General features: G+C 36.2%; 1 protein-coding gene across 3 annotated transcripts in view; it reads left to right on the top strand.

Moving 5' to 3' along the window:
• LOC132200319 (regulator of G-protein signaling 7) overlaps positions 1-13046 on the top strand; it is a 39787-nt gene that overhangs the window by 13706 nt on the left and 13035 nt on the right. For all 3 annotated transcript variants that reach the window (XM_059625702.1, XM_059625701.1, XM_059625703.1), the window contains exons 3-4: positions 3235-3331; positions 12591-12641. In XM_059625702.1, the coding sequence (XP_059481685.1) occupies positions 3235-3331; positions 12591-12641 (148 nt within the window). The remainder of the gene's footprint in view (positions 1-3234; positions 3332-12590; positions 12642-13046) is intronic.

Consider the following 13046-nt stretch of genomic DNA (forward strand, 5'->3'; position numbering starts at 1 on the left):
ATCTGCACGGTCACGTGACCGCGCCAGCCCGTCGTACTCGTCCGTCCGCCCGCCACCCCCTCGGCTGTCTGCAAATTGCACGTTCATCGAGGTGACGTCACGTGGCCCTGTTGATCCTCCAGAAGGGTGGCCCGAGCCCCGCCGGGGGTGCCAATTGGGCTAACGACCCGCAGCAACCTAAATGCATAAATATAAGAAAAAAAACCCGATACATTAGCTCGCCCCATTATCCGAAATGAGAGGGAAGGAGTAAATCGTGGCTGGCAAATGTAGCAATTAGAATTGCACGCTTTTCGTTCTCCAGCGCACCAGAAATTCAAAAGGGTTTTGTCAACGCGGCGTGTCTATTTCTGGATAAGTACGCGGCACAGAACGTTTGGGTCGCTCTGTTTACTCGACTAATGAATATTAATGGAGTCGAGATGAAGAGACAACGGCTAAGTGAATGAAATTGTAATCAATATTGTGCAGAGTTGCAAATGTGACGAAGAGCTCGACATGGATTGTTGCGCAGATTCGCCGCTTTCGGTGATGGATTGGCGTAATTTTCGCAATGCGGTGAATAATTTGGTTTCCCAAGGCAAAATGATCGCATCCTGTTATTTTCAATCAACGTTTGAATCCCATGATGCTTTTGTGGGTTGGTGAGAAAAAATGGCAGTGAGAGTTATAAATAATAAGGGTTCTGCTGAAATTAGCAAAGTTGAAAGTCAGAGATAAGCAAAATAAATGGAACGTATTGACTTTACTAATATTTTTTTAAATATTCTATTAAAGATGTACCTAAGAGCATGGTATACCAATTGACTTCATTTAGTACTACATAAATTTAAAAAAAAAAAACATTTCGACAAAGTTTAGCCTGTTTTTGAAAACTTATAAGAATGAAAATGAGGCATTTAGAAAAGTTCTTATTTGGAATAAATGGGTAAATTATTATAAATAACTAACGCTAAAAAAGCAACTTTTCTTATTGTAATCGAAAATCAACAGTCAATTACAAAAATAAAATGAAACCGTTAAAATATTAAAACAGTTCGATGCGTTTTGTGCATAAAATAGCAAATAATATTATATTATTTCTCATTTGAAACAAAAAAGAAAAACAATGTTCCTCTATTCAATATTGAATTGCTTAAACTATGCAAAGAAACTCATGAAGAAAATAAGTTATTTAGTGAAATATATGCTATCTAATATGAAAAATGAACAATAAATTCTCAAATTTAGAAACGCTAATTTTGCTTATTTTGCTAGCTTAACAATTCTAGCAAATAAATAAAAAATTATTATATCATTTCCGTTTCAAATGATCAAAATAAACAGACTCTGTTTTTTTTCTTCTAATGTTGGCTTAACGTCCATTTTGTTATTTTCAAGAGATCTCTGATGTCAGCACTCTTTTCCTTTTTCTTTGCACGAACGTTTGCCGATTCTGAAGTTTTGTCTCCATTGTGTCGTTACCGTGTCCCTTCCAGAAGTGCACTCGTGAAAAATTAATTGGAACCGATAGGCCTGGAAAGTTTCCGGCTGCTCTCCGGCCCTTGGCATCAAATAATAACTGAGACGATTTCGAGAGCTGCTGACAAAAATAGCCGTAATAACTCGGCTGCTCAAAGGAGATTAGCATTGATGCCTCTTTTGTCTATACACGCTCGGCTGCCAAAATGTCATTGTGCTTTCACAGCTGCTCGCCGGGCGGGCTGGCGAGAGACCGGGGAGGAAAAGTGAAGAGGGTGGCGGAGGAGCTTTTTGCCGTTAAATATCCTCCAGAGAAATCAACGCTCCATCCTCATGCGGCACATGCCATTATTCTCTAATTACACTGCGGCGATATTAAAAAATTCATGCCGGCCCGTGCGAGTTGCGTCGCCCCAAGCTGCGATTTCTCGCAGATTTTCGCTTTCGCACCGAGCAGAAAAAGAAAGGGTTGCAGGAAATCGAGGCTGCAAGACAAGCAGACAATCTTCTCCGAAATGTTTATTGTGCGAAAATGCCACATTTTAAGCGGCTTAACGAATACTTTTGGCAACGTGCCCCGTTTTTCGCCCCGACTCGCGCGTGGGTTGCAATTTGAGACGAGTTTTAATAAGAGAAACAAACGATCTGCTGGGAGAAATTTTTTCCACAGGGGGGAGTTTTGCAACTCGGCGAAATGGAAGTGGGGTTTTCCGTTAATTTGTAAACCGATATTTTCAACGGTTGACTTTGTGGGGGAGAATTTCCGCTCGAAAATGGGAATTGGGGTTGCCCAGTTGTTGCTTTGAGGTCACCACGTTGAGAATTTTGTTTGCTATTTGCGAGTTAAATTCCATTTAATGACGTTTGATTTTAATTATGTTGGATATAAGATTTCTATTTCAACTAATTTCATCAAACTATTTCCCAAATAAAAAATTCAATAATTATACTTAAAAATAAACTTAAGTTAATGGGAAAAATGTTAAATTTAAATTTAATTTTATGCAAATGTAAAAACTACAATTTTTGTAGTGCTTTTAATTATAATTCATTTATGCAATTCTATCAATTTATTATTTTTTTGCGTTTTACAAATAAATTAACAACTAAAAAAATAATAATTGATTGAATTAAAAAACATTAAAAATATGACTAAAATACGTGCAAAAAATTAACTTTATTAAAAAAAATTTACTCATGTTTTTAAGTCGCAGCAAGTAAATTTATTTTCATCTAGATTTTTTTATTCTGATAAATATTTCAGTTCTTTGCTACAAAATAAATTCATAAGCTGAATTAAATTTAAAATAATTAATTCTGTTTAAACGGGAATAATTTAAAGTGTTGAAGTGAAATCAAACTAGAAATTATTTTCTAAGTATAATAAAAAAAATCAAAATAATTCATGGCAAATATTTTCAGAAACTTGTAAAAAAGGTGTTTTATGATAATGTGTATGACGATCGGTTTGAGGATATAATTTTATCTAGTATGCACTATTACTTGGCGTGTCCTACTTGAAACGTTAACTTTTTATGAGGTTTTTTTTGTGTTTGTTGATGACTGTAAATATTTGTATGCAGATTAGTAAAACTACATCTCATCTAATCTAATTGTTGAATACGCTCAAATTCTCAAATTAAAAAAATTTGTTTTTAGTCTCGCAAATTTTGAATTAGAATGACGTAATTCTAAAAAAAGACTTTGATAATTAATTGTATTCCGTTTCATGAAATTTTAAAATCTAAATTAAATTGCTTGTTCCTGTTTCAGATGGAGAGCTTGGTTCGCGAGATGCAGGATCCAGAGAGCGGAGTTCCTGTTCGCAGCCAAAAGCTTTTCTTGACCTCAATTCCAGCGGCATTCATGGGTGAGTTGGAGTTGTAAAACTGGCCGCGATCGCATTTATATCCTTGCGGCGAAACACGGAAGTCGGTTTTGCGCCGTCGCCGCCGGGATAAAATCTGCGAGATGGCACCGACCCTAAAGACCGACCGAACGCCGCTCTAATCCCTTCCAATTACTTTTTCCCTCATAACCCACGACGCTATCGTCTTAATTATTTTCCCTTTGAAGCAAATTAGTAAGCGGCGGGCTCTTGATCCGTCGAACCATCACACGCGAAACGGCGCCAGAAGCTTTCAGCCGCCGTTAGAGCCGCGATTAAATGTGTTTAATGCGCCTCGACCTCTATGGTTTCACTTTTTTCTTGTCATTACGTCTTTAAGAGTTAATTTATTTCACGTTTGAACGGAAAAACTACTTGATGATAAATAAAAAATACAACGCAACGTCCACAGAACTAACTTTTTTTAGGTTTTAAAATACTATATTTTAGATAAAAATTCTTTTTTAAAATTTTAGATTCTTTTAAGCTAAATTTGTCTCACTCGATTCACTCGTTTGAATTTCTTGGTCAACCTATAAATTCAATCGTGTACTACCTTATAATGGCCCCAATTTGTGTGATTTTAAGCCCACTTTAGGTATTGGAAAACTTTGCACTGGAAAATGGTCATTGGTTCTTGTTTTATTTTTGAAAGAAAAATGAGACCAGCTATTCATTTGCTTTTAATAATAAATGTTTATGTTTAGTTTCTGATCGAAGAATTTGTTTAAGTATAAATTTATTTATTAATTTGTTTAAAAATCTAAAAACATGTCAGGAATTTCCTAAATTTGAATTTTTAAGTATGTACGAAAGTCATATTGAAATTCTTATTTTACCTTCATATAAACGGACTCGCAATTTATGCTATATACTTTTTGGAAAATGTTGTTGTGAAGTTTGTAACTTTTGATAATTTTGTAGGGTCGGCTGCTAAACACATAGCCCGAAACATTTCGTTCAAAGTTGCAAAATCTTTGAATTATTGCTTATAAAAATACAGCGAGGAGAAAGGAGAGGCTTGCGTCAAAACCAAGCAAAGGTGCGGTTTTGCCTTGCGAGTGCAACAATCAAACGATTCCCTCATTTGAATTCATCAAATCATCAGATACTTATTAATTGATAAAATTGAATAAAAGATTTATTTTTTAACTTTCTTTTTCCAATAGAAGATAAATCTAATGAAAATATATTTAAAAAAAAAATGGTTTTTTCTTAAATTTATCACCGATTACATAACTTCTCTCGAGTGTTTTTGAAATATGATGACGTTCATTTTATTGATTGCTCGCAAAACTCCATTTATATCGAATTTATATAATATAAAATATCTAGGATGGAGAAAAAAACAGGACCATCAATTCCTGTTGAATATTGTTCTCTTCAGCAGACAGACGCTGATAATAAACGACCGGCGTATAACAAAAAACGCGAAACCTGCAGCGAAGGAAAAGTGATGGCGCGTTTATTTTTTTGCACGCGAGTCGGTCGTCGGGATTTGCGCTGGCAGGGAGATGCGGGCGCGGGTGGGCGGGCGGAGATCGTTCTTTCCGCAGTTTGATGACGTGCAAGTCGAGCTGCTGCGCTTGCTGAGGTCAGTGAGCGCGTGGGTGGCCCCGCCGCCGTTGCCGCCAACGCTGCGCCGGGGGCGCGGGTTCAAACGCACGCCCTTTCGCCACAGAATAAGTACCTACGTGTTTGGCTGGCCGTATATAGGAAGGACGAACCAACACATTTATGACCGCGCGCGCACTTGTGTTTGTTCCGACTCGGAATTAATTAGCTATACTTTGACTGAGACCTCAATATTTCAATAATACCATGTTTGGTGCAAATACGAGCGGAGCAAAATACTCGGCAATTGTGCCGTAAAATTAAGAGTGTAGGCTGCTCTTTCACACAATTTTAAAGCTTTTTTTCTAGATTTTGAAGCAGTACGAGCTATACTTTGACTGAGAACTCAATATTTCAATAATACCATGTATGGTGCTAAATACGAGCGGAGCAAAAAACTCAGCAATTGTGCCGTAAAATTAAGAGTGAAGGCTGCTCTTTCACACTATTTTAAAGCTTTTTTTCTAGATTTTGAAGCAGTACGAGCTATACTTTGACTGAGAACTCAATATTTCAATAATACCATGTTTGGTGCTAAATACGAGCGGAGCAAAATACTCGGCAATTGTGCCGTAAAATTAAGAGTGAAGGCTGCTCTTTCACACTATTTTAAAGCTTTTTTTCTAGATTTTGAAGCAGTACGAGCTATACTTTGACTGAGAACTCAATATTTCAATAATACCATGTATGGTGCTAAATACGAGCGGAGCAAAAAACTCAGCAATTGTGCCGTAAAATTAAGAGTGAAGGCTGCTCTTTCACACTATTTTAAAGCTTTTTTTCTAGATTTTGAAGCAGTACGTGCTATACTTTGACTGAGAACTCAATATTTCAATAATACCATGTATGGTGCTAAATACGAGCGGAGCAAAAAACTCAGCAATTGTGCCGTAAAATTAAGAGTGAAGGCTGCTCTTTCACACTATTTTAAAGCTTTTTTTCTAGATTTTGAAGCAGTACGAGCTATACTTTGACTGAGAACTCAATATTTCAATAATACCATGTATGGTGCTAAATACGAGCGGAGCAAAAAACTCAGCAATTGTGCCGTAAAATTAAGAGTGAAGGCTGCTCTTTCACACTATTTTAAAGCTTTTTTTCTAGATTTTGAAGCAGTACGAGCTATACTTTGACTGAGAACTCAATATTTCAATAATACCATGTTTGGTGCTAAATACGAGCGGAGCAAAAAACTCGGCAATTGTGCCGTAAAATTAAGAGTGAAGGCTGCTCTTTCACACTATTTTAAAGCTTTTTTTCTAGATTTTGAAGCAGTACGAGCTATACTTTGACTGAGAACTCAATATTTCAATAATACCATGTTTGGTGCTAAATACGAGCGGAGCAAAAAACTCGGCAATTGTGCCGTAAAATTAAGAGTGAAGGCTGCTCTTTCACACTATTTTAAAGCTTTTTTTCTAGATTTTGAAGCAGTACGAGCTATACTTTGACTGAGAACTCAATATTTCAATAATACCATGTATGGTGCTAAATACGAGCGGAGCAAAAAACTCAGCAATTGTGCCGTAAAATTAAGAGTGAAGGCTGCTCTTTCACACTATTTTAAAGCTTTTTTTCTAGATTTTGAAGCAGTACGAGCTATACTTTAACTGAGAACTCAATATTTCAATAATACCATGTTTGGTGCTAAATACGAGCGGAGCAAAATACTCGGCAATTGTGCCGTAAAATTAAGAGTGTAGGCTGCTCTTTCACACAATTTTAAAGCTTTTTTTCTAGATTTTGAAGCAGTACGAGCTATACTTTGACTGAGAACTCAATATTTCAATAATACCATGTATGGTGCTAAATACGAGCGGAGCAAAATACTCGGCAATTGTGCCGTAAAATTAAGAGTGAAGGCTGCTCTTTCACACTATTTTAAAGCTTTTTTTCTAGATTTTGAAGCAGTACGAGCTATACTTTGACTGAGAACTCAATATTTCAATAATACCATGTTTGGTGCTAAATACGAGCGGAGCAAAAAACTCGGCAATTGTGCAGTAAAATTAAGAGTGAAAGCTGCTCTTTCACACAATTTTAAAGCTTTTTTTCTAGATTTTGAAGCAGTACGAGCTATACTTTGACTGAGAACTCAATATTTCAATAATACCATGTTTGGTGCTAAATACGAGCGGAGACAAAAACTCAGCAATTGTGCCGTAAAATTAAGAGTGAAGGCTGCTCTTTCACACTATTTTAAAGCTTTTTTTCTAGATTTTGAAGCAGTACGAGCTATACTTTGACTGAGAACTCAATATTTCAATAATACCATATTTGGTGCTAAATACGAGCGGAGCAAAAAACTCGGCAATTGTGCCGTAAAATTAAGAGTGAAGGCTGCTCTTTCACACTATTTTAAAGCTTTTTTCCTAGATTTTGAAGCAGTACGAGCTATACTTTGACTGAGAACTTAATATTTCAATAATACCATGTATGGTGCTAAATACGAGCGGAGCAAAAAACTCAGCAATTGTGCCGTAAAATTAAGAGTGAAGGCTGCTCATTCACACTATTTTAAAGCTTTTTTTCTAGATTTTGAAGCAGTACGAGCTATACTTTGACTGAGAACTCAATATTTCATAATACCATGTTTGGTGCTAAATACGAGCGGAGCAAAAAACTCGGCAATTGTGCCGTAAAATTAAGAGTGAAGGCTGCTCTTTCACACTATTTTAAAGCTTTTTTTCTAGATTTTGAAGCAGTACGAGCTATACTTTGACTGAGAACTCAATATTTCAATAATACCATGTATGGTGCTAAATACGAGCGGAGCAAAAAACTCAGCAATTGTGCCGTAAAATTAAGAGTGAAGGCTGCTCTTTCACACTATTTTAAAGCTTTTTTTCTAGATTTTGAAGCAGTACGAGCTATACTTTGACTGAGAACTCAATATTTCAATAATACCATGTATGGTGCTAAATACGAGCGGAGCAAAAAACTCAGCAATTGTGCCGTAAAATTAAGAGTGAAGGCTGCTCTTTCACACTATTTTAAAGCTTTTTTCTAGATTTTGAAGCAGTACGAGCTATACTTTGACTAAGAACTCAATATTTCATAATACCATGTTTGGTGCTAAATACGAGCGGAGCAAAAAACTCGGCAATTGTGCCGTAAAATTAAGAGTGAAGGCTGCTCTTTCACACTATTTTAAAGCTTTTTTTCTAGATTTTGAAGCAGTACGAGCTATACTTTGACTAAGAACTCAATATTTCATAATACCATGTTTGGTGCTAAATACGAGCGGAGCAAAATACTCGGCAATTGTGCCGTAAAATTAAGAGTGAAGGCTGCTCTTTCACACTATTTTAAAGCTTTTTTTCTAGATTTTGAAGCAGTACGAGCTATACTTTGACTGAGAACTCAATATTTCAACAATACCATGTTTGGTGCTAAATACGAGCGGAGCAAAAAACTAGGCAATTGTGCCGTAAAATTAAGAGTGAAGGCTGCTCTTTCACACAATTTTAAAGCTTTTTTTCTAGATTTTGAAGCAGTACGAGCTATACTTTGACTGAGAACTCAATATTTCAATAATTCCATATATGGTGCTAAATACGAGCGGAGACAAAAACTCAGCAATTGTACCGTAAAATTAAGAGTGAAGGCTGCTCTTTCACACTATTTTAAAGCTTTTTTTCTAGATTTTGGAAGCAGTACGAGCTATACTTTGACTGAGAACTCAATATTTCATAATACCATGTTTGGTGCTAAATACGAGCGGAGCAAAAAACTCGGCAATTGTGCCGTAAAATTAAGAGTGAAGGCTGCTCTTTCACACTATTTTAAAGCTTTTTTTCTAGATTTTGAAGCAGTACGAGCTATACTTTGACTGAGAACTCAATATTTCAATAATACCATGTATGGTGCTAAATACGAGCGGAGCAAAAAACTCAGCAATTGTGCCGTAAAATTAAGAGTGAAGGCTGCTCTTTCACACTATTTTAAAGCTTTTTTTCTAGATTTTGAAGCAGTACGAGCTATACTTTGACTGAGAACTCAATATTTCAATAATACCATGTTTGGTGCTAAATACGAGCGGAGCAAAAAACTCGGCAATTGTGCCGTAAAATTAAGAGTGAAGGCTGCTCTTTCACACAATTTTAAAGCTTTTTTTCTAGATTTTGAAGCAGTACGAGCTATACTTTGACTGAGAACTCAATATTTCAATAATACCATATTTGGTGCTAAATACGAGCGGAGACAAAAACTCAGCAATTGTGCCGTAAAATTAAGAGTGAAGGCTGCTCTTTCACACTATTTTAAAGCTTTTTTTCTAGATTTTGAAGCAGTACGAGCTATACTTTGACTGAGAACTCAATATTTCAATAATACCATATTTGGTGCTAAATACGAGCGGAGCAAAAAACTCGGCAATTGTGCCGTAAAATTAAGAGTGAAGGCTGCTCTTTCACACTATTTTAAAGCTTTTTTTCTAGATTTTGAAGCAGTACGAGCTATACTTTGACTGAGAACTCAATATTTCAATAATACCATGTTTGGTGCTAAATACGAGCGGAGCAAAATACTCGGCAATTGTGCCGTAAAATTAAGAGTGAAGGCTGCTCTTTCACACTATTTTATAGCTTTTTTTCTAGATTTTGAAGAAGTACGAGCTATACTTTGACTGAGAACTCAATATTTCAATAATACCATGTATGGTGCTAAATACGAGCGGAGCAAAAAACTCAGCAATTGTGCCGTAAAATTAAGAGTGAAGGCTGCTCTTTCACACTATTTTAAAGCTTTTTTTCTAGATTTTGAAGCAGTACGAGCTATACTTTGACTGAGAACTCAATATTTCAATAATACCATGTTTGGTGCTAAATACGAGCGGAGCAAAATACTCGGCAATTGTGCCGTAAAATTAAGAGTGAAGGCTGCTCTTTCACACTATTTTAAAGCTTTTTTTCCAGATTTTGAAGCAGTACGAGCTATACTTTGACTGAGAACTCAATATTTCAATAATACCATGTATGGTGCTAAATACGAGCGGAGCAAAATACTCGGCAATTGTGCCGTAAAATTAAGAGTGAAGGCTGCTCTTTCACACTATTTTAAAGCTTTTTTTCTAGATTTTGAAGCAGTACGAGCTATACTTTGACTGAGAACTCAATATTTCAATAATACCATGTTTGGTGCTAAATACGAGCGGAGCAAAAAACTCGGCAATTGTGCAGTAAAATTAAGAGTGAAGGCTGCTCTTTCACACAATTTTAAAGCTTTTTTTCTAGATTTTGAAGCAGTACGAGCTATACTTTGACTGAGAACTCAATATTTCAATAATACCATGTTTGGTGCTAAATACGAGCGGAGACAAAAACTCAGCAATTGTGCCGTAAAATTAAGAGTGAAGGCTGCTCTTTCACACTATTTTAAAGCTTTTTTTCTAGATTTTGAAGCAGTACGAGCTATACTTTGACTGAGAACTCAATATTTCAATAATACCATATTTGGTGCTAAATACGAGCGGAGTTAAAAACTCAGCAATTTTGCCGTAAAATTAAGAGTGACGGCTGCTCTTTCACACGAGTTTAAAGCTTTTTTCTAGATTTTGAAGCATTACGAGAGTGCTGAAACATGTACCACTTTTCTTCGATTTTTCCTTGATGAGTTATATTAACAGTGTTTGTGTGAAAATGTACTAAAATTGATTTTGAGAGCGACTGCCAATTTCTTCAAACATGTTATGCTATAGTTTAACATATTTTTATTAATTAAAATATCATCGTTTAAATCCTTCTAGCAATGCCATCATTGTCATTATGTAATCAAGTATGAATTATTACAAGAAAATACTTTTCGATAATAATTGCTTTTTCCCGGTTAGAAATTGCGATGAATTCGTAGATTAGGAATTGACAGTTCTGTGTATTTCTGTTGACTAAGCACTCCTCACCCACGCAGAGTCAATATCCTTGAACGACGAGACGGCTGTCGATTTTGTGTCTGTGGCCGTGGGCCAAACGTCTTCTCTGACTTGCCATTTCCCGTTTTGCGGCTAAACGTTCTTACCTTTGAACGGCCTCGGATGAAGTGCGCCATCTTTGTCTGCAAAACCGCCGCTCTCTCGCGTTCGTGTGTTTGCTTTTCGGCCTGTAAAGAGATACTCGGGCCTTTTGAATGCATGAATTCTCTTTTCGCGCCCACCACGTGATGAATTTCATCTCTCGCGGATCGCGGCCCCGAATATATAAATATTTTTCTTGCATACCGTCAGCTCTAGTTGAAAAGGGTCTCGTGTGTGTTAATAATTTCACCGTATCAGAATCACAAAAGCCGCAAAATTTCCTTTATTCGCACGCTCGCGCGTCCTGCCTGCGCTCCACACTCTCGTTTGCAGCCTCTTGTGTTTTTCACGAGGGCGTATTCACACAGCTCTCGAGCACCGCTAACTGCAACAATTGTCTTTCTCATTTTCAAAGCGAGTGACTTTTGAGTAGATCGGTACGGTATACATGTTTGCAGATGGAACGCGGAAAGTGCGAGGGGAAATTTTAATAACGAGGGTAATTCCAAAAACTCATTCGAATATTTGTACAGCATCAACTTCGACATCAAAGAAATTGTTGCCTACAAAGGATTCAAAATTATTTACATTTAAAAACGGCTAAATGAATTTTTCTGAGTAATTTGAGTGTTGTTTAATTTTAAATGATGAAAGGGGCTTTCCTCAAAGAAGAAATTTGCTTCAATTAAAAATAAACAGCTCCACTAGCATTTGAAAATCAAACACATCTATCTCAACGAGGAAAAGCAGTAAATCATGATTCTTCCTTTGAGTCTAATTTGAGTGCCTGTTAAATATTTGTTTATTGCTAACATTGGACTGGGAAATATTAGCGGTAGAATTTAAAAATTTGGCATTTTCTTTTGATAATTCAGGAAAGTTTTTTTAATGAGAAAATTCTCGAAGTAACTTGCAGACACATATAATTAAAAGTAAATTACTAATTATTTATGTCCAACTATTGAAAACAGATAAATGAAATAATAATTAATTTGGAAAAATAATTATGGGAAAATTTGCCCCATTTTTATTTCAAATTCTGATTACAACCTCATCATTATTTTTACGTTAGAAAGCATTTTAATTATTTATGCTTTATATATTATAACGAATGCTAATTCTTTTAAACTTATATAATATAATTAATTGCCTCGTTAATTGAACCACTTGCCGCATCGTTTGAATAGTTGTCGCCGCCAAATCCGTTGATCCACTACCACATTTTTATCCCCCAGCGAAATAATGCCGTGCTTGCGCGCGATCATCGCTCGTCGGTCGCCAAATCCGATTGTAATGGCTCATTCCAGCAGTCATTCCGCAGCTTTTCACGAGGGACTAATTTAGCCTCCGTATAAAATATATGTTTTCAAACCAAAGCCAGTGCTGGAAAAATACTTTTTCCGTTGTTTTATCGCGACAACTGCTGTCATTCTCGTTAAAATTTGTCCGCTTCGAATCGAGCCGGGCGCCGCTGGATGATATGAATCGGGGTGGCCAAAATTGACGCATTCACAACGCAGCTTATCTGCACATTTTGTATTGGGCCGGCAACACGCGGTGGCTGCATTAACGCCACCAGCAACAAACTCTAATGGACTGCTCTGCGTCTGCTTTCAGGTTACGATCTGATAGAATGGCTTATGGAGCGACTTTCCATAGAGGACTCATGTGAGTATGAAAAGCGCTTCGGACGTTGTAAGTTGTAATTCATGAACCTTTTATAATAGAAAATGGACACATAATTTTTGTACTTGATGAGAAAATAAATTGAATCAGAAATTTAAAATGTATTAATTTAAAGAGGGTGAGGATTTTTCGGAGATCAAAATTCCATAGTTTAGATCTTGATTACTGATATAATTTTTTAGCCAAACGTTTTGAGACTATTTTTGGATATGAAAAAGACAAAACTATTACAAAGTTTCCATGTTTAAAATTGAGAAACTTGTAGTTAATTATTTTGTCAATTTTAGTCTAAAAGCGTTGATTGTAATCATCACGCAAAGTACACTAATAGGATTTTAAAGGCCCTCTCCAGTATATTCTTGAATATTCCAAAAAAGGTGAAATTTG

This window comes from Neocloeon triangulifer, unplaced genomic scaffold (assembly GCF_031216515.1).
Source record: "Neocloeon triangulifer isolate White Clay Creek 2 clone unplaced genomic scaffold, ASM3121651v1 ptg000014l, whole genome shotgun sequence".
NCBI classification, from domain to species: Eukaryota; Metazoa; Arthropoda; class Insecta; order Ephemeroptera; family Baetidae; genus Neocloeon; species Neocloeon triangulifer.